This window comes from Pseudophryne corroboree, chromosome 12 (assembly GCF_028390025.1).
Source record: "Pseudophryne corroboree isolate aPseCor3 chromosome 12, aPseCor3.hap2, whole genome shotgun sequence".
NCBI classification, from domain to species: domain Eukaryota; kingdom Metazoa; phylum Chordata; class Amphibia; order Anura; family Myobatrachidae; genus Pseudophryne; species Pseudophryne corroboree.
In genome coordinates, this window is record NC_086455.1 from 130,236,771 (window position 1) to 130,260,066 (window position 23,296).

The window sequence follows — 23,296 nt, forward strand, 5'->3', positions numbered from 1 at the left end:
CAAATTGAGCACTCTGGCTCAACACACCAAATACACAAAATTAAAAATGGGCTATTATATAACCCACCTCCTACTATAAATTATAAAAGCTCAAAGTTAGTTACCGTTTATATGTTACTGATATCCCTTGTGACTCCTTATAATCTAAAGACTTGTACACTCATGTACATAGGGGGTCATTCAGAGTTGATCGTAGCTGTGCTAAATTTGGCCCAGCACAGATCTAGTCCGCCCTGCATGTCAGTGCCAGCCCCCCCCCCCCCCCCCCCCCCGCATGTCAGTGCCAGCGGCAATGCCTTTGCACTTCAAGAATAGCTCCCGACCAGCACAGCTTTAGCGTGCTGGCCGGGAGCTACTCGTCGCTCCCCGTCACGCAGCCGCCGCGGCCTGCCCCCCCAATGGTCCGGACACGCCTGCGTTGGCCGGACAGCTCCCCCTAAACGGCAGCCTAACGCCGCCATCCAGCCCCCTCCCACCCAGTGACCGCCTCTGTCTCAGAGGCGATCGCTAGGCAACGACAGCTGCCATGCGCCGGCGCATGCGCAGTTCCGACCCGATCGCTGCGCTGCGACAAACTGCAGCGAGCGATCGGGTCGGAATGACCCCTATGGTGTGTCAAGGCATACATATACTGTATCACTAAAATCAGAATACACAGTACATGTACTAAACAGTGGATAAAAGTTTTGCTCCATTTTTCCCCCCCAGTTACATTACTTGTAATCAGATATCTTACTGATTTCTTGGTCTGGAGGCTCGATGTTATAGCCATATCCAATAAATGTTCTCACAGCTTCACGTAAGCTGTCTCTATTAGACTTCTTAGTTCGTTCATCTAGTAAAGCATATGGCACCAAGCGAGGGTTTCGTTTATTCTTCAGATCCTATAGAAAGGAAACCATAAATAAAGTAACAAATCTAGAGATTATTAAGAAACGTACTCTTATGTTATGCATCAGAACGGTAAAACTGCTCATGCTTACATGATTCAAGTGCTTACGCTTATAATGTACTACAGATGGAGTCGCCTTTATCTTTGCCTGCCCGATCACAGGCGTGCACTCCCGGCATGACTAGGAGATCCGTCCGCCTAGTCACGCCGGGAGTTCACAGAGCCGCTTCCCATTGTAAGCACCTCTGTCTGGGCGCGCGCCTCCGCCCAGACGGAGATGCTCTCCATTCAAGTGAATGGGGCGTGCGCCCGTCCAGACGGAGACGCTCACAATGTCCAGGTGCGCCCAGGCTGTGTATTGTAGCACTATATGCATCTCGTCATATCGTACCGTCCCGCTGCATTCGTTTTTTTATTGTCCGCGGGAGCATGCATACGCACACGCTCCCGCTAATGCCACCACATTCCACCATGAAAAGTAACGGGTAGCGGGTGCACAAGTGCCCGCCACCCTCGCTGCCCAAGCTGTGTCAGCTCCCTAAGTGAGCAGGTAGCAAGAGGACCGCTGCTCCATTCAGCTGCATATGCTTCTTTTAGTATAGTGCTAGCAGCACTGCACGCTAGGTAACAATGTGAAGGCACACATATGTATTTTAACTTAAATCACACATTTCTTCATAGTCATACCCAGGACCTTCAGTAACATCCTTCTTTATTTAAAGCACACATTTCTAAATACTGTCATACCCAGAATTCAAACCAATGACCTCCCATGTTGCCGTCAGACACCTTACTCATGGAGATATTTGCTCCTGTATGGGATGTATGAGAGTATTTTGGAATGTGTGTCTTAAAAAAAGGAGTGTAGGTGCTCAGGTACGTGAGGGGGAGATAGGGAAGTTGCAAGTGAAAATGATTACAACAGAAAATTGACAGGTGCTGCAGTACAGTTCCCCCCTGTCTTGCGGTGGCACATGTAGCACTACCCTAAGTTATGGACCTGTGTTTTTACATGTGGTTCTATGCGTAAAATTGTAGATACAGGTTGAGTATCCCTTATCCAAAATTCAAAATCACTAATTTTTGGTTCCCTTACTGAGATAAGGACACATATATGTATATTATATTATATTATATATCTATATCATATATCTGTATATACACATATAATATATATATATATATATATATGTCATTATCTCAGTAGGGGACCCAAAAATTTGGGTTTTTGAATTTTGGATAAGGGATACTCAACCTGAATTTAAAGTAAACACTAGATTGCCATAACATTATCTGTAATATGTAGTGTCCGTGCAAATAGCTTAATACTGACACATAGTTCTGTTTATAAGTCCTTTTCTGGGGACTCTTCCTGATGGCTTGCATGTGACATGTGTTTAAGTAACAGATATATACCTCTCTAAGAAGAATGCTTTTGACTTAGTACTTATGTATAATGGAAGCACATTTAATCAAGTAATCAGTAGTAGAGACTAATTCATAGTTGTAACGCTATTCTGATGTTCATGCAGTTGAATAATTATTATCAGTGGTCTGCGCATTAAATTATGGTCGCAATGAGGATTTACTCGCAAGTAACTGACAGGGAGCAATATTTATGTGGGCGGTAACAGGGAGTGGCTTCAAAAACACAGGAGTTTTTGGGAAGACGTGTATCAGCTTCCAACTGTGATCTTATACGCAGGAAATATGTCTCCGGTTCTCAGCGGCCATTCTGAGTAACCATAGACCAGAACCTACTTTACATCAATGCTGCCAAAGTGTACGTAGCTGTGGGTAGCTACGAAGGTTCTGGTGGACATCTCTACATAAATCCCGGACGCTGTTACATTAGCATATTTTCACACATCCTCTGAGTCAAAAATCGCATCCGTAGCATTAGCGCACTACTATGAATCAGGCAAAGTGAGTCGCAGAAAGAAACACAATCATTACTACAGTATTACAGTGTTCTTCCACCAACACTTAGCTGTGCTTACCTGCTGAATGCCATAGGTCCATCCTTGTTTTATTCTATCTTTTGCCCAGACATTGTGTGCATTTTCGGCAAGCTTATCAACTAGAACTTCTTGGGCTGGCAACAGTTTTACATCAGCGAGGTCCAATGGGGCAGGTTTATAGCCATTGGACATCATGTAGCTGTAATAGGACAAATCATATGTGTAAAATAGCATATTTGGAACTAGGCTCCATAGAAATCACTTTCTGCTGAAAGAGTGCTAAGGATGGCTGCTCCGTAACATGAAAGGGTACTGGAACCCTCATGTGCAGCATAATTAATCAAAGAACTGATCTGATAAAATTAAACAGTAATCTGCTCAATTTGAATAGAGTTTTGAGAGACTAGAAATAAAATAATAGAGAAACTGCATTACGTCTTACAAAAATACCACCACCACCACCGTGAGGCCAGTAGTGACAAAACCAGGAATTTTGTACTTACCGGTAATTTTTTTTCTTTGATTCCATCTTGTGGACACTGAACCATGGGTTGGTCGAAGGGACCATAGAAGCTTGCATTAATCAAAGTAGTATACCTTAAAGAAAGTAGCTCCTCCCCTCTGCAACCCACGGTCTGCAGTACAACTTCAAAAGTAGCCCTAAGTAAGAACAAAAAAATAACATAATTTCTTTCAATCTGCACTGTACCATGGAACACTAAAAAACCACCACTAATGGAGGACATGCTCAGAAAAACCTCAACGAAAACCTTCCACCTGAAACTAGCATCCCTGTATGTGAAAGCGGACACCATTAACATTTGCTGAAGGTGTGGACAGAGGACCAGATGACAGTACAGTACTACACACTCTTCTACAGAAGCCCCATGCCAAGCACCCATGAAGTGCTCACCACCTGGTAGACTGTACTGACACTCACTCAGCAGCTGGCTGCCCCAAACTGGAGTAAGCCTGGGGAATAACAGGGCAAATCCACCATATAATAGTGTGTTTGTCAGCTGGCCAACTAGGCTTAATCACATAAAAAGCACCAGTAAAGAATACATGTGCCGAAGTGAGGAGGACTTGTCCAAATAAAGGCGAGCCCAGACCACATCCAGAAAAGCTAAACATTCTGGGTCCCCAGAAGGTGAAGGAGGATAGAAAACAGTTAGAACAATCTCCTGGTTAATGTGAAAAGCTGAAACATTTTGTGGCTGAAACAACAGAATCGTACACAAGACCACCTTATTCTCGTGCAAGAGAAGAAAAAGTGATTCACAAGACAAGGCCCCCAATTCATTGCTTCGGCCGCCGAGTCAAAGCAATTAATTGCATTGAAAGTAATGAGATGCAATTTGTCGGCATACGAGATCCACCAGGGCCAATCTGGAGCCACCAGGATCACTGCTATCCCCTGAGACTGGATTCCGATGGCAACTCAAGGCAACATCAGCAATGGGGGAAAAAATAGGAATTTAATACCTAACGGTAATTCCTTTTCTCATAGTCTGTAGTGGATACTGGGGAATAGTATATTACCATGGGGTATAGATCGGGTCCACTGGAGCCTGGCACTTTAAGAAATGAATAGTGTGTGCTGGCTCCTACCCTCTATGCCCCTACTGCAGACTCAGTCTAGGAAACTGTGCCCGAGGAGACGGACCTACTTTGAGAGAAGGATATAACACATAAAGCGGTGAGGTAACGAACCAACACACAATAACCACAAAAATAGCAGAGCTAACCATAACAGAAGAAAGCAACGCTAACTATAGAAGGACAGCAACGCTAACCGGGTTCACTACGATCTGCCGGCAGCCGGCCTCCCGGCGACCAGCATACCGGCGCCGGGAGGCCGGCCGCCCGGCCGCCGGCTTACCGACAGTGTGGCGAGCGCAAATGAGCCCCTTGCGGGCTCGCTGCGCTCGCCACGCTACGGGCACGGTGGCGCGCTACGCGCGCCACACTATTTTATTCTCCCTCCAGGGGGGTCGTGGACCCCCACGAGGGAGAATAAGTGTCGGTATGCCGGCTGTCGGGCTCCCGGCGCCGGTATGCTGGTCGCCGGGAGCCCGACCGCCGGCATACTGAAGACCACCCACGCTAACCAAACATGGAACAGGGAAAGCAACAGCAACCCCAACTGAGAACACTTACAACCAGGTAAGCAGGAAAACGAAGCACAGAGGCGGGTGCCCCGTATCCACGGACTACGAGAAAAGGAATTACTGGTAGGTATTAAATTCCTATTTTCTCTAACATCCTAGTGGGTACTGGGGAATAGTATAGCATAGCTGTAAGGCCGAGATGCCCCGGGCAGCCGCCCAGGAAGAACCTACGGACCTTGTGGAGTGGGCCTGAACCGAACTCGGCAGCGGCAGAGCAGTTGAAGTTTAGGCTTGTTGGATAGTCAATCTGAGCCAAAGAGCAATGGACTGCTTGGAGGAAGGACGACCAATCTTCGTAGCATCATAAAGGACGAAAAGCGTGTCAGACTTCCTGTGATGAGCAGTCCTTTTGATGTAAATCCTCAAAGCCCTCACAACGTCCAGGGACTTTGGAGCAACAGAAGTGTCGGATATCGCAGGACCCCAGTGCCGTAACTAGGTGTGTGCGGATGGGGCATTGCACACAGCGCAGTTGCGCTGTGGGCGCACCATCCGCATCCACACTGATTAGCTGCCACCAGCTGCTGCGCTGCCCGCTGTAGTGTACATTATATTAGTAGTGCTGTGCCCGGCTCCTTCCCCGCCGGAGGCAGCACTGCTAATATAGATCACAGGCACAGCAGGCAGCGCAGGGCAATCTGTTTCTGTGAGTCTCTCCTCCGTGTGCTGGGCTCTGCTCCGCCCCCCTCCTCCTGCTCTCCTGCACTGTACACTGGCTTCCGGGTACAGGAGAGACGGCTGCTGCTTATCACAACAAATGAAGTCTCTCCCTCCATCCCTCCCACCCCTCGTGCAAGTGCTGCTTATATTGTAGGTATGTGCTGCTAATTACTACTTATTTCAGTAAAACAAAATTAAGAAATACTTTTCTTGTGTTTGGAAATTCTGGACTTTCTCTCAGTGACTTTTTAGATAAACTACTGTCTACTTTATCTAAAATGAAGAAAAAAAGATAAACTACTAGTGTAGAGATTTTGTAAAAAAACAAACCCCAAAACTGCATATACATTAATGTAATGTCCCCTGCAAATTGATGTCCCCTGCAAATTGAATACATAATATTGTGTGTAAATATTCTTCTGCTATGGTATAAAACTATATATATATATATATATATATTTATTTGGAGTATTACTGTCTGATGTAATGTGACTAATAGGCGCTAATGTGTGGTGTAATGTGACTGCAGGCGCTACTGTGCTGTGTAATGTAACTGGCGGACGCTACCGTGCTGTGTAATGTAACTGACGGACGCTACCGTGCGGTGTAATGTAACTGACGGATGCTACCGTGCTGTGTAATGTAACTGGCGGATGCTACCGTGCTGTGTAATATAACTGGCGGATGCTACCGTGCTATGTAATGTGACTGGCGGACGCTACCGTGCCGTGTAATGTGACTGGCAGACGCTACCATGCTGTGTAATGTAACTGACGGACGCTACCGTGCGGTGTAATGTAACTGACGGATGCTACCGTGCTGTGTAATGTAACTGGCGGATGCTACCGTGCTGTGTAATATAACTGGCGGATGCTACCGTGCTATGTAATGTGACTGGCGGACGCTACCGTGCCGTGTAATGTGACTGGCAGACGCTACCGTGCTGTGTAATGTAACTGACGGACGCTACCGTGCGGTGTAATGTAACTGACGGATGCTACCGTGCTGTGTAATGTAACTGGCGGATGCTACCGTGCTGTGTAATATAACTGGCGGATGCTACCGTGCTATGTAATGTGACTGGCGGACGCTACCGTGCCGTGTAATGTGACTGGCAGACGCTACCGTGCTGTGTAATATAACTGACAGACGCTACCGTGCTGTGTAATGTAACTGGCGGATGCTACCGTGCTGTGTAATGTGACTGGCGGATGCTACCGTGCCGTGTAATGTGACTGACAGACGCTACCGTGCTGTGTAATATAACTGGCGGATGCTACCGTGCTGTGTAATGTGACTGGCAGATGCTACCGTGCTGTGCAATGTGACTGGCGGACGCTACCGTGCCGTGTAATGTGACTGGCAGACGCTACCGTGCTGTGTAATATAACTGGCGGATGCTACCGTGCTGTGTAATGTGACTGGCAGATGCTACCGTGCTGTGTAATGTGACTAACGGACGCTACCATGCGGTGTAATGTGACTATGCAGTGTAATGTGGCTAACGGAGGGGGGGGGGCAATTCTCTTTCTGGCAGAGGGCACCAAAATGTCTAGTTGCCACTCTGGCAGTGGCTTAACTAGCGGTGTGTGAATTATAGGAAGGGAGGGGGGGGGGGGGGGGAGGTAGCATTCATATCAAAACATGACGAAGGGGTGGCGCCGTTGCGGTTACTTGCACACAGCGCTAAAAAGTCTAGTTACGGCACTGCAGGACCCACAATAGGTTGATTCACATGAAAGGCCGAGACCACTTTCGGTAAAAACTGCAGGCGAGTTCTTAGCTACACCATATCCTCATGGAACACCAAGTATGGGCTCTTACATGACAAGGTCCAACACTTGCCAAGCCAAACCCAAGGCCAGTAACATAACAGTCTTCCACGTTAGGTATTTTACTATGTAAGGGTTCAAACCAATCTGATTGGAGAAAGGTCCATACCACACTGAGGTCCCACGGAGCAGTGGGAGGAACAAAGGGTGGTTGAATGTGGTTGAACAACCCCTTTAGAAAGGTCTGTACTTCAGGAAGTACCACCAGTTGTTTCTGGAGAGAGACGAAATCTGAACCTTGATGGAGCCTAACCGTAGGACGTTATCCACTCCTGCTTGCAGGAACAGAAGAAAACGGCCCAGACGAAATCCACAGGAGAACATTTTCGACCTTCACATCAAGAAACATATTTCTTCCAAATCCAGTGATAATGTTTGGAGGTAACCACCTTACGGGCCCTGAACCATAGTGGAAACCAACTTGGAGGGAAGACCCTTCCTGGTTAAAATTTACCTCTCAACTTCCAAGCCGTCAAATGTAGCTGCTGTAAGTCTGGATAGACGAACGGTCCTTGTTGAAGAAGGTCCTTGAGAAGCGGCAAAGGCCAGGGATCCTAAAACGACAAGGTCAGGAGGTCCGCATACCAGACCCGTCCGGAGCAATGAGGATTGCCTGTACTCTTTCCTTTTTGAGTCGTTTGAGAACTCTTGGGATCAGAGGAATTAGAGGAAACAGGTAAACTAAATGGTAAGTCCATTGCGACGTCAGAGCGTCCACCGACTGTGGGTCCCTTGTTCTGGAGCAGTAACAACTAAACTTCTTGTTGAGACAAGAGGCCATCAGGTCTATCTGTCGACAACCCCACCGGCAAACAAGTTGTTGAAACACCTGAGGGTGGAGGCCCCATTATCCGAGATGGAGGTCGTGCCTGCTTAGGAAGTCCGCTTCCCAGTTGTCCACTTCTGGAATGTACACCGCGGAGATGGCCTTTGCATTGGCTTCTGCCCAGAGAAGTATTCTCGACACCTCTTGCATTGCGGCCCTACTTCTGGTTCCTCCCTGTCGGTTGATGTACGTTACTGCCGTGGCGTTGTCCGACTGTACCTGGATGGCCTGATTCCGAAGAAGAGATGAGGCCTGTATTAGATCATTGTCAATTGCCCTGAGTTCCAGGATGTTGATCAGAAGAGCAGATTCCTGAAAGAACCACATCCCCTGGAACTGCGCTCCTAGAGTCACAGCCCCCCAACCCCGGAGGCTGGCATCTGTTGTTAACAGCGTCCATGACTATGTGTTGAAACTCCGACCCTCCACCAGATGGGGAACTTGTAGCCACCATAGCAGGGATATCTGTGCTTTTGGTGATAGGGTTATATGCTGATGCATGTGCAGGTGAGATCCCGACCATTTGTCCAACAAATCCAGTTGAAACGGTTGCACATGGAACCTGCCATACTGTATCGCTTCGTAGGAGGCCACCATCTTGCCCAGCAAGCAAATGCAAAGGTGAATTCAGACCCTGTGAGGTTTCAGCACCAACCGGACCATAGACTGTATAATCGAGGCCTTGTCCACAGGAAGGTAAACCTTCTGAGACACCGTATCCAGGATCATCCCCAGGAACTGAATTCTCTGAGACGGTTCCAAGTGAGATTTCTGGAAAATGAGTATCCATCCGTGATCCGTAAGCACCCGGGTAGTTAAGTCGATAATAAGAATTTACTTACCGATAATTCTATTTCTCGTAGTCCGTAGTGGATGCTGGGAACTCCGTAAGGACCATGGGGAATAGCGGCTCCGCAGGAGACTGGGCACAAAAGTAAAGCTTTAGGACTACCTGGTGTGCACTGGCTCCTCCCCCTATGACCCTCCTCCAAGCCTCAGTTAGGATACTGTGCCCGGACGAGCGTACACAATAAGGAAGGATTTTGAATCCTGGGTAAGACTCATACCAGCCACACCAATCACACCGTACAACCTGTGATCTGAACCCAGTTAACAGCATGATAACAGAGGAGCCTCTGAAAAGATGGCTCACAACAATAATAACCCGATTTTTGTAACAATAACTATGTACAAGTATTGCAGACAATCCGCACTTGGGATGGGCGCCCAGCATCCACTACGGACTACGAGAAATAGAATTATCGGTAAGTAAATTCTTATTTTCTCTGACGTCCTAGTGGATGCTGGGAACTCCGTAAGGACCATGGGGATTATACCAAAGCTCCCAAACGGGCGGGAGAGTGCGGATGACTCTGCAGCACCGAATGAGAGAACTCCAGGTCCTCCTCAGCCAGGGTATCAAATTTGTAGAATTTAGCAAACGTGTTTGCCCCTGACCAAGTAGCTGCTCGGCAAAGTTGTAAAGCCGAGACCCCTCGGGCAGCCGCCCAAGATGAGCCCACCTTCCTTGTGGAATGGGCTTTTACAGATTTTGGCTGTGGCAGGCCTGCCACAGAATGTGCAAGCTGAATTGTACTACAAATCCAACGAGCAATAGTCTGCTTAGAAGCAGGAGCACCCAGCTTGTTGGGTGCATACAGGATAAACAGCGAGTCAGATTTTCTGACTCCAGCCGTCCTGGAAACATATATTTTCAGGGCCCTGACTACGTCCAGCAACTTGGAGTCCTCCAAGTCCCTAGTAGCCGCAGGTACCACAATAGGCTGGTTCAAGTGAAACGCTGAAACCACCTTAGGGAGAAATTGAGGACGAGTCCTCAATTCTGCCCTGTCCGTATGAAAAATTAGGTAAGGGCTTTTATAGGATAAAGCCGCCAATTCTGAGACACGCCTGGCTGAAGCCAGGGCCAACAGCATTACCACTTTCCATGTGAGATATTTTAAGTCCACAGTGGTGAGTGGTTCAAACCAATGTGATTTTAGGAACCCCAAAACTACATTGAGATCCCAAGGTCTTGGAACAGACAGGGTCCCTGCTGGAGCAGGTCCTTTCTTAGAGGTAGAGGCCACGGGTCCTCTGTGAGCATCTCTTGAAGTTCCGGGTACCAAGTCCTTCATGGCCAATCCGGAGCCACGAGTATAGTCCTTACTCCTCTCCTTCTTATGATTCTCAGTACCTTGGGAATGAGAGGCAGAGGAGGGAACACATACACTGACTGGTACACCCACGGTGTTACCAGAGCGTCCACAGCTATTGCCTGAGGGTCCCTTGACCTGGCGCAATACCTGTCTAGTTTTTTGTTGAGGCGGGACGCCATCATGTCCACCTTTGGTTTTTCCCAACGGTTCACAATCATGTGGAAGACTTCTGGGTGAAGTCCCCACTCTCCCGGGTGGAGGTCGTGTCTGCTGAGGAAGTCTGCTTCCCAGTTGTCCACTCCCGGAATGAACACTGCTGACAGTGCTATCACATGATTTTCCGCCCAGCGAAGAATCCTTGCAACTTCTGCCATTGCCCTCCTGCTTCTTGTGCCGCCCTGTCTGTTTACATGGGCGACTGCCGTAATGTTGTCTGACTGGATCAGCACCGGCTGACCTTGAAGCAGAGGTCTTGCTAGGCTTAGAGCATTGTAGATGGCCCTTAGCTCCAGGATATTTATGTGAAGTGATGTCTCCAGGCTTGACCACAAGCCCTGGAAATTTCTTCCCTGTGTGACTGCTCCCCAGCCTCTCAGGCTGGCATCCGTGGTCACCAGGACCCAGTCCTGAATGCCGAATCTGCGGCCCTCTAGAAGATGAGCACTCTGCAACCACCACAGGAGAGACACCCTTGTCCTTGGTGACAAGATTATCTGCTGATGCATCTGAAGATGCGACCCGGACCATTTGTCTAGCAGATCCCACTGGAAGGTTCTTGCGTGGAATCTGCCGAATGGGATTGCTTCGTAAGAAGCCACCATCTTTCCCAGGACCCTTGTGCATTGATGCACTGAGACTTGGCCTGGTTTTAGGAGATTTCTGACTAGTTCGGATAACTCCCTGGCTTTCTCCTCCGGGAGAAACACCTTTTTCTGGACTGTGTCCAGGATCATCCCTAGGAATAGAAGTCGTGTCGTCGGGATCAGCTGCGATTTTGGAATATTGAGAATCCAACCGTGCTGGCGCAGCACTATCTGAGATAGTGCTACTCCGACTTCCAACTGTTCCCTGGATCTTGCCCTTATCAGGAGATCGTCCAAGTAAGGGATAACTAAAACTCCCCTCCTTCGAAGGAGTATCATCATTTCGGCCATTACCTTGGTAAAGACCCGGGGTGCCGTGGACAATCCAAACGGCAGCGTCTGAAACTGATAGTGACAGTTCTGTACCACAAACCTGAGGTACCCTTGGTGAGAAGGGTAAATTGGGACATGTAGGTAAGCATCTTTGATGTCCAGAGACACCATATAGTCCCCTTCTTCCAGGTTTGCAATCACTGCCCTGAGTGACTCCATCTTGAATTTGAACCTTTGTATGTAAGTGTTCAAGGATTTTAGGTTTAAAATTGGTCTCACCGAGCCGTCCGGCTTCGGTACCACAAATAGTGTGGAATAGTACCCCTTTCCCTGTTGTAGGAGGGGTACCTTGATTATCACCTGCTGGGAATATAGCTTGTGAATGGCTTCCAATACTGCCTCCCTGTCTGAGGGAGACGTCGGTAAAGCAGACTTTAGAAAACGGCGAGGGGGAGATGTCTCGAATTCCAATTTGTACCCCTGAGATACCACCTGAAGGATCCAGGGGTCCACTTGCGAGTGGGCCCACTGCGCACTGAACTTCTTGAGACGGGCCCCCACCGTGCCTGAGTCCGCTTGTAAAGCCCCAGCGTCATGCTGAGGACTTTGCGGAGGCGGGAGAGGGCTTTTGTTCCTGGGAACTGGCTGTTTGTTGCAGCCTTTTTCCTCTCCCTCTGCCACGGGGCAGAAATGAGGCGCCTTTTGCCCGCTTGCCCTTATGGGGACGAAAGGACTGCGCCTGATAATACGGCGTCTTCTTAGGTTGAGAAGCTACCTGGGGTAAAAATGTGGATTTTCCAGCAGTTGCCGTGGCTACCAGGTCTGATAGACCTACCCCAAATAACTCCTCCCCCTTATAAGGCAATACTTCCATGTGCCTTTTAGAATCTGCATCACCCGACCACTGCCGCGTCCATAAACCTCTTCTTGCAGAAATGGACAGCACGCTAACTCTTGATGCCAGTCGGCAAATATCCCTCTGTGCATCACGCATATATAGAAATGCATCCTTCAAATGCTCTATAGTCAGTAATATACTGTCCCTATCTAGGGTATCAATATTTTCAGTCAGGGAATCCGACCACGCCAGGCCCGCACTGCACATCCAGGCTGAGGCGATTGCTGGTCGCAGTATAACACCCGTGTGAGTGTATATACATTTTAGGATATTCTCCAGCTTTCTATCGGCAGGTTCCTTTAGGGCGGCCGTATCAGGAGAGGGTAGTGCTACCTGTTTAGACAAGCGTGTGAGCGCTTTATCCACCCTAGGGGGTGTTTCCCAACGTGCCCTATCCTCTGGCGGGAAAGGGTACGATGCCAATAACCTTTTAGGAATTATCAGTTTTTTTAGTGGTACTTGTATTATCAGAGATATGCAATACATTTTTCATTGCTTCAATCATGTAACGTGTGGCCCTAGTGGAAGTCACGTTTGTCTCCTCATCATCGACACTGGAGTCAGTATCCGTGTCTGCCATTTGAGGTAACGGGCGTTTTAAAGCCCCTGATGGCGTGTGAGACCCCTGGACAGGCACAAGCTGAGTAGCCGGCTGTCTCATGTCGTCAACTGTCTGTCGTAAAGAGCTGACACTGTCACGCAATTCCTTCCATAAGCTCATCCACTCAGGTGTCGACTCCCTAGGGGGTGACAACTCTATAATAGGCAATTGCTCCGCCTCCATCTCATTTTCCTCCTCAAACATGTCGACACAATCGTACCGACACACCGCACACACACAGGGAATGCTCTGATAGAGGACAGGACCCCACTAGTCCTTTGGGGAGACAGAGGGAGAGTATGCCAGCACACACCAGAGCGCTATATATAGACAGGAATACCACTATAAAATGTGCTTTTCCCTTTATAGCTGCTGTTAGTATTAAAACTGCGCCAAATTAGTGCCCCCCTCTCTTTTTTACCCTTTTCTGTAGTGCAGGACTGCAGGGGAGAGTCAGGGAGACGTCCTTCCAGCGGAGCTGTGATGGAAAATGGCGCCCGTGTGCTGAGGAGATAGGCTCCGCCCCCTTCTCGGCAGCCTTTTCTCCCGCTTTTTGGTGAGTTCTGGCAGGGGTTAAAATACATCCATATAGCCCTGGGGGTTATATGTGGTGTATTTATGCCAGCCAAGGTGTTTACATTGCTGCTCAGGGCACCCCCCCCTAGCGCCCTGCACCCTCAGTGACCGAAGTGTGAAGTATGCCTGAGTAACAATGGCGCACAGCTGCAGTGCTGTGCGCTACCTTGTTGAAGACTGATGTCTTCTGCCGCCGATTTTTCCGGACCTCTTCTTGCTTCTGGCTCTGTAAGGGGGCCGGCGGCGCGGCTCTGGGACCGAGCTCCGAGGCTGGGCCTGTGTTCGGTCCCTCTGGAGCTAATGGTGTCCAGTAGCCTAAGAAGCCCAAGCTGGCTGCAAGCAGGCAGGTTCGCTTCTTCTCCCCTTAGTCCCTCGATGCAGTGAGCCTGTTGCCAGCAGGTCTCACTGAAAATAAAAAACCTAAAACTAAACTTTCACTAAGAAGCTCAGGAGAGCCCCTAGTGTGCACCCTTCTCGGCCGGGCACAAAAATCTAACTGAGGCTTGGAGGAGGGTCATAGGGGGAGGAGCCAGTGCACACCAGGTAGTCCTGAAGCTTTACTTTTGTGCCCAGTCTCCTGCGGAGCCGCTATTCCCCATGGTCCTTACGGAGTTCCCAGCATCCACTAGGACGTCAGAGAAATTGTGTATTAGCTGTTCCATGGACACCACCTTTATGAGGAGATCGTCCAGGTACGGAATTATTTGGACACCCCTAATGTGCAGTTTAGCATAATTTCTGCCATGACCTTTGTGAACACCCTTGGGGCTGTGGAGAGACCGAAGGGTAAGGCCTGAAACTGGTAATGCTGGTCCAGAATCGCGAACCTGAGGAATGCTTAATGAGGGGGCCAAATTGGGATATGCAGTATGCGTTCTTTATATCCAGGGATACCAAAAACTCCCCCTCCTCCAGATTCGCTATCACTGTTCTTAGAGATTCCATCTTGTATTTGAACAGCCGAAGATACGGGTTTAGGGATTTGAGATTCAAGATCGTTCTTACTGAGCCATCCGGCTTCAGAACCACAAAGAGACTCAAGTAAAACCCCTTTGTGTGCAGCTGAGGAGGCACTGGAACAGTAACTCCTGCAGAAAGCAGTTTTTGCACTGCCTGCTGTAAGGAAACCCTGGCTTCCTGTGAAGCTGGCAAGCCTGACCTGAAGAATCTCATTTTACCATGGCTCTAGAAATCTAGCCGCATACTATCGTAGGGCGTTGGGCTACACCTGCCACAGTATAAATTGATTTAAGAGTAGTTTCAATTTTGCGATCAGCTGGGTCTTTAAGGGAAACAGCCCCTGGTACAGGTAAAGCAATCTTACATGACAGCCTGCACACAGAAGTATCCACTGTTGGCGGGGTTTCCCAGACTTTCCTATCCTCTCTAGGGAAAGGGAATGAAATTAATACCCATTTAGGGGTAATACATATCTTGTCAGGATTTATCCATGCTGCCTTAGCCAGGGAATCTAATTCCTTAGAAACCGGGAAGGTAGCAGAGGACTTTGGTTTCACATTAAAAATCAGTTCCTCTGTCTGTTCTTCCTCCTTATCAGGGATATTGAGTACTTCTCTAATGACATAAATGAGGGCCTCAACACTCGGGGACAGGGAATTATCCTCATCCACCTCAGCCTCTTCTTTATCAAACTCTGTGTCGAAGTCAAAAATATTACATAGAAAGAACATACAGACTCCACACATATAAGTCGCTATACTTGCAAATAAGCGCAGCGAGCACAGCAATATATGGTAACACACGCATTTACATGGACATGCCACAGAGATAGATTCGACACTTATTTCATACAGCACATAATTATAATAATATCAAGCGCCAGACATCATAATGATTTAAAATTATATAATGGAGTAATGTCATGTATGTGTATTATTGGAACGAAGCAAGATACACCTGTCATATTTGGTATTAAAGCAAGCAGATTAATGTGTAGATTCATTTGGTACTTGTTATTAAGTTGTAGGACATTGCAACAAATAGTTATGACTAAATGTATGAAAGCTAAAGTCATTTTTATTAGGACAATAGACATTTACAGAAACAGGTAGTGGACAGGAAGCTCAGGCCAGCCCCTTTTGATGTCTTCAAGGCTGAACCTGTTTAGCATATGAACAGACTAGTGACTCATCATGAATGAGAAAGTTCCCTCCCCCAAAACTAGATAACACATTACAGAGACACACAGTTGCCAGTTGCTGTTTTTGTCCCAGACGATGGTGGAGATGTTGCCAGACCAGTTCCTGTATTTATTTGCTGAGAGAGAGAGATATATTAAGAGGAAGATGCATTGAGGGAATGGTATGGTATGCTGGCCTGTAACTGTATGTATTTTGTATTAACTGCTTACTGTATAAATTGTAACCGTGTAACTATATGTATACCGTACATTGTGATATATTGAATACATATCCTTTTAATAACAAATATATACATCAATGAGCTTTGGAACTCAGATAATGTGTGGGTGTATTGTTTTCTCTTATGGGATGCAGTGTTTTGCTATGTATAGCGCACATTCATGGCACATGGTAATAAGATGTGCAGGCGTTTACAATATATATTAGAGCGGGCATTTTAAATATTTGTTAGAAAGCAATTTGGTATTTACATCTGGTATTTCAGAATCAGAGTCAAATTGCAATAATTGTGGGAGAGTGCGTTTGTGAGAAACCAACAGGGGGGCCTGGACAGCCTGCCTGTGGTCGGCAGCAGTTACCATAAACGTGTCTATCGTTTGTTTCAGAGTCTGTCTTTCATGCTTAGCCATAGCTAACTCTGAATTAATATTTGAAAACAGTCTTAAATGATTCCATCCACTCAGGTTCCTGCACATTACTAACTTGTGAAGGAATTGAGCATTGGGTACACATAAGAGACCCCTGTGAGGAAGGTGTAAATCTAGCCTTGCATAAAGTACACACAGGCTTATTTGCAGACATGCTTACATAGTAACATAGTAATTGAGGTTGAATAGGGGCAAATTGCCCTTCGTGTTCAACCTGTATTAAGTTGTGATGATTCTACATACCCGCTGAATAATGTTTTATGACTAGTTAACTACTATAACTCATGTTACCCCCGGATTAACCACGTTGATAGTTTAAATATTATAACCTTGGATATCATTTTTATTCAGAAATGTATCCATTCCTTTTTTAAATCCAATTACAGAGTCCGCCATTACCACCTTCCCTGGCAGGGAATTCCACATCCTAATTGCCCTAACAGTGAAGAACCCTTTCCTCCATTGCGTTCGGAACTTTCTCTCCTCCAGCCGCAGCAATTGCCCACGTGTCCTAAACTGCGTTCTTTTAATAAATAATTCCTCTGATAACTCTTTGTGATGTCCCTTTACATATTTGAAGATATTAATAATATCTCCTCTTAGGCGCCTCTTTTCTAGTGTATACATATTCAACCTAGTAAGCCTTTCCTTATAATCCAGTCCCTCTAGGCCTTTAATAAATTTAATAGATGGCCTTTGAACCCTTTCGAGTTCATTGATGTCTTTTTTATACAATAGTGCCCAAAACTGAACACAATATTCCAGGTGCGGACGTACCAATGCTTTATACAGCGGCAGGATTACATCCGAGTACCTTGTCTCAATTCCCCTTTTTATGCACGCTAGCACCTTTGTTTCTTTACTGCGTTTTGACATTGTGTATGGTTATTAAGCCTATTATCAATGAGTACCCCCAAATCTTTTTCTAACTCTGTTTCCCCTAGACATTCTCCATTTAATATGTAGGCTGCGAGTTTGTTTTTAGTCCTGAAATGCATAACCTTGCATTTGTCTGTATTGAATCTCATTGTCCATTTAGACGCCCAGAGTTCAAGTTTAGATAGATCATTCTGCAAGGACTCCACATCTAATTCTGAGTTAATTACCTTACACAGTTTAGTATCATCTGCAAAGATTGACACTGTGCTTTCCAGGCATATTTCTAGGTCATTGATAATTATGTTGAACAGTGGTGGTCTGAGTAAGGACCCTTGTGGTATTCCGCTGACTACTGGGGACCAGTGTGAGGACTTCCCGTAGACCACTACTCGCTGTACCCTGCTATCCAACCATTTGCTTATCCATGTGCAAATAGTTTTTCCTAGGCCAAGCGCCTTTAATTTGATCATCAGTCTCCTGTGATGAACTGTATCGAAGGCTTTTGCAAAATCTAGGAAGACCACATCCACTGCTTTTCCCTGATCAAGATTATTGCTGACTTTCTCGTAGAAGCTAATTAAGTTAGTTTGACATAACCTGTCCCTCACAAACCCATGCTCGTTCTTGCTAATAATTCTAGCGGACTGCAGATACTCCTGTATGCTGTCCCTTAGAATTCCTTCCAATATTTTCCCCACTATAGACGTCAAACTAACTGGTCTGTAGTTTCCCGGAAGATTTTTGGATCCCTTTTTAAATAATGGCACTACCTCAGCTATACGCCAATCCTTCGGTACCATGCCTGATCTAATTGAACTATTGAAAATCAAGTATAGGGGTCATGCTAGTTGTGAACTAAGCTCCATAAGAACCCTTGGGTGAAGTCCATCAGGACCAGGTGATTTATTAATCTTAATTTTGCTTAGTCTCTCCCGGACTACTTCTTCGCTTAAACAAGTATCTAACCATGAATCATTACTGTCACAATTATTATGCTCTACCCCCACCATCAGTTCTTCTCTGGTGAATACTGATGAAAATAATTTGTTCAGTATTTCCGCTTTTATTTCGTCATCATTTATCAATTCTCCTAATTCATCTTTTAATGGACCTATATTCTCCTTTTTTAACCTTTTACCGTTTATGTATTTAAAAAACTTTTTAGGATTGGTTTTACTCTCTATAGAGATTTGCTTTTCATTTTCCATTTTAGCTGCTCTTATTGCTTTTTTGCATTTCTTATTACATTCCTTGTAATACTTGAAAGACTCCTCCTTTCCATTAGATTGAAATGCTTTGAAAGCTCGCTTTTTTTTATCCATTTCTGCCTTAACCTTCTTGTTAATGCTTGAGTAGAAATTACACAGATTAGTATGGAAAACAGAGCAGTATTAGTGAGATATGCACACTAACCCAGACTACCCTGAATGGAGTGACACAGAGAGATATGGGAAGCAGCACACTACACCACATACTGAGCAGCGCCCTGCTCGGTGTCCTTAATGTGTAATTTTGCACGCAGCGCTGTTTATGTGCTCCCCCTCACTATAACCCTCTGGTACCAGTAACAGTGGTGATTCAGTGGGTCTTAGAGGAGCTGTCTCCGCGTGCAACATGTATCAGCAGCAGCAGGAAATGGTGCCATTTTGCCTCTGGTCCCGCTCTCAGGGGGATTACCCTTTTTTTTTTAATGGGACTGCGTGCCATTATGGAGGCGGGGCGCCTCTATAATGGCATGTGGTCCCTTTAAAAAAAATTCTACTGGCTATCTCCAGTAAGTGTTAATATGAGTGCTCGCAGCCCCCGTTCACCATGTTGCCAGACTGGGTATCCAGTGGGCACCGCGGCCCGGAGCCAGGTTAACACTGTCCCTTCATACCACCATTGTTGCTGGGGACCCACTAACTGGGTCCCCGGTGTAACACTCACCGCACCGATTTGACTTCGGCATCTGTTAAGGGGTTAGCGGCATGGTGCCAGTGTGGGCTCACACTATGGGAGTGTGAGAAACATCACCTCAGTAGCTCATTGTCCTGTCAGCTGGGATTACGAACCATTAACTGTTAGGAAGTTGGTTCGGTTCCCCCTTAAGTCCCACGACGCAGGCAGACTGGCTGCCAACCAGTGCTGCCTGAAAATAACAAAATAAAATAAATTTCTGAAGAAAACTCTCTGGAGAGCAACAGAATGCACATTTTCTAAACTGAGTCTGCAGGGGGGCATAGAGGGGAGGAGCCAGCACATACTAGTAATTTCTTAAAGTGCCAGACTCCAGTGGACCCAATCTATAATATACTATTCCCAGTATCCACTAAGACGTTAGAGAAACGTACTGACCATCGATAGAACAGTCACGGCGTCTACCACAAAATAGCTCGGATCCCAGGACCAGCAGAAAACAGAGCTACATTGCAGTAGTGATTAAAGGTTAAAAAGTCCACCTTTTGCTAACCTCATCACTGAATTAATTGGGAGAAGACCCCCGGGTGAAGAGACCACTTCCCCGGCAGGATCGCATTCCAGCTGTAAAAGTTCACTTCCCAATTTTACATCCCTGGTTTGAATATGGCTGATATTGCTGGGAAAAATGGCTCTGCACCAGACAAAATGCAAACTGCTTCCGCCATTGCCCTAGCGCTTTGGGTGCCCCCCTGATGCCCTGATGGTTGCCATATGCCACCTTCAGTGGCATTGTCTGACTGAATCTAGATCGGGCAGCCCATGACTATACACTAAGACCCAGATAGGGGCAAAATGTTGATGAGAAGGACAGACTCCTGCAGAAACCGAAGTCCATGTAGGTGAAGGTCCACGGTCCCAACTTGGCATCTGATGCCACAAAAAAACTGGACAGAGTGGCTACAGACCTGTCCCTGTATGCACAGCAAAAGGCTGAGCAGCTGAGACTCCAGGTGATCATTGGACCTTGAGCAAACCTACAGACTCTCCCACTGAAACTCCTGAGAGTAAAAACTGGGGTACTGGAGTGTATGATGCCGCATCCAGATGGGGGCATGGTGGTATGTGTCCATGATTGGGGCAGCATGGATGTTAACATGGCTAGCATTACTGCCTCACAGTACTGTGGTCATGGGTTCATTTACCACCTGTATGGCGTTTGTATAGTCTCCCTGTGTTTGCGTAGGCTCCCTCCGAGTGCTCTGAATTCCTCCCACAATCCAAAAGGTAGGATAAATGGCTCCCTCCAACAAAATTGTGTATGTGTACATGTGGTAGGCACTATAGATTGTAAGCTCCACTGGGGCAGGAACTGATGTGAATGGCCAAATATTCTCTGTACAGCGCTGTGGAATATGTGTGTGATATATAATAAATAAATAAATAAATAAATGACGTCCATGGAAGCCAAAAATTAATAAGTCTCCATGCTGGAACTGATCTCCAAGGATTCCATCTGGAACCGATCCATCCATAGACTGGTGTTGAAGGCTTTGAGGTTGAGAATGGTTCAAAAGGGGTCAGCTTTTGAACAAGAAACACATTTGAATAAGACCACCTGGCATGTTGCTCTGCCAGAAATGGAACAATGACTTTGCTTTACAGCAGGGAAGCAATGCCTGATCCAAAGACCCGGTCTTACATCATGCCTTGAACATATGGTAGAGTGGGGGACCTTTGAGGTCGATGACACAGCCCTGCTGAATGACCATCAACACCCTGCGGTCTGCGGAGAACCTCTTCCACCTGTCTCTGAAGTGAAGCAGATGACCTTCCACTTTTAGCCCAGACAAGCCATCCCATCAGACGCTAGGTTTCTCAGTCTTTGACCAAGTAGATCTACCTTGCTGCACTTAGCTCCGGCTAGGAAGAAACCAACCTTGGGGTAGCTTGCCCTCTGTCCAGTCCCTCCTCAAAAGGAAGAACGAAAAGGAGTGTTAGGTTTTGGCGCCAACAGTGGGAGGGATGTACTCTTACCACCAGTGGCTAATGCAATCACTTTGTCTAATTCTGGCCCAAAAAGAAAGCTAACCACGAAGGGTTTGTCTCAAGGGAGTGCTTGAACTCCCAAGTCCACCACCCAGGAACACAACCACAGAGCCCACAGAGGATAGCCATTGCTTGGAAGTCACTTGTGACATAACCAGTGCTGCCTTACATACTCTGCAGCACCTCAATTTTGTTCTGCCAGCAAATCTTTCTTAGAATGACAGGTCTGAAGTCCAGCAAGAAGCTGATCTGGCCAAAGCTCCATGGTACTAGTCATCCATGCCATAGCTAGCATGGGCCTAATGAGCACTCCAGCGCCAAAAAAAATAGATGGTGGCACCTCTCTAGTTTTTTGTCTAATGGATCCCTAAAAGACAATGAACCTGAGACCAGAATAGTGGTGGTCTTGGCCACCTTATGAGACTACTCCCACTTTAGTGTATGCTCCAGAAACAGAGGATACAGAGATGCAAACTTGGCTTTCCAAGCCTCCTAAATCTGAGACATCTGAAGATAGTTGGAAAAGTAACTAATGGCCTTTTCTTACGCTTAAAGGAGTCCACAATTTTGGATTGAGAATCCTGTAAGCAGTCTAAAGACTGATGGACGACCATAATCAGGTCCTCAATTCCTTGACAAGAAGGTGCTACCAAACTATCTTCAAATACTTGTCATCTGGAAGCTTACCCTCCTCTTCCTCAGAGTATTTCAAGCTATCTAGGCAAAGTTATGGCGTTTCTGAGAGTCCCTAGCCACGGGCCTGAAAAAGTCTGAGCCTAGACTGGCTCCACCAGGACAGGTACAGTACTCCCTGGAACTAAGATGTAACCAAACCCTGTGTGACAGTCTATGCATGGGACTGTTGCATCCATCTGTCCATATGGCAAAGTAAGTTTGCATTGTGTGCAAGTAAACAACATAGTCACCACACCCTCCTTAGACTTAGTGGAGTTTGACTTGTCTGCCATATGGAAGACCTCAACAAAAACTTGGAGGAGCTACTCTCTTAAATATATACTGTACTAGTCTAATAAATGCCAGCTCCTACGGTCACCACTATCAGTAGGATGTAATGCTGCCCGAGTTTGGCAGCCGCGCGGGATGCCGCCCAAACTCGGACAATTTTTTAAAGGGACAATTACTTACAAGGCGTACCTTGTAAGTGATTGCTCCTTTAAAAAAACGTCCGAGTTCGGCCGGCATCCCGCACAGCCGCTGGACTCGGGCGGCATTACATCCTGCCGATAAGAAATCACTTTTGTCAATGCAATCTTAGGAGTAAGAAGAACCATGGCAAGAAATGTAGGAATGGTACAGAGAATGTATGTTAGGGACTGGTTGATTTCCCAATGCGTATACAGTTATTGGGCTGCGTGTACTGTAAGTTACATCACTGCAGCTAATGTAGTTAGTAATGGTTTTCTGAGATCCACAATGACAACATTGCAGGTGAGCATTACTTAAGACCCCAAGCAGGAGAGAACACATCCCTGAGGGGAAAAATAAGAATTTACTTACCGATAATTCTATTTCTCGTAGGGGATTAGCGGCTCCGCAGGAGACAGGGCACAAAAATAAAAGCTTTAGGACTAGGTGGTGTGCACTGGCTCCTCCCCCTATGACCCTCCTCCAAGCCTCAGTTAGGATACTGTGCCCGGACGAGCGTACACAATAAGGAAAGATTTTGAATCCCGGGTAAGACTCATACCAGCCACACCAATCACACTGTACAACTTGTGATCTGAACCCAGTTAACAGCATGATAACAGAGGAGCCTCTGAAAAGATGGCTCACAACAATAATAACCCGATTTTTGTAACAATAACTATGTACAAGTATTGCAGACAATCCGCACTTGGGATGGGCGCCCAGCATCCACTACGGACTACGAGAAATAGAATTATCGGTAAGTAAATTCTTATTTTCTCTGACGTCCTAAGTGGATGCT

The 23,296-nt window shown here is 46.7% G+C and overlaps 1 protein-coding gene across 1 annotated transcript in view; it reads right to left on the reverse strand.

Annotated features, from left to right (window-relative positions):
* The window catches only part of RYR3 (ryanodine receptor 3), a 1,295,770-nt gene that overhangs the window by 540,735 nt on the left and 731,739 nt on the right, over positions 1-23,296 (reverse strand). Inside the window, 2 exon segments of the mRNA XM_063948019.1 lie at positions 737-884; positions 2,893-3,052. Coding sequence (XP_063804089.1) covers positions 737-884; positions 2,893-3,052 — 308 coding nt within the window.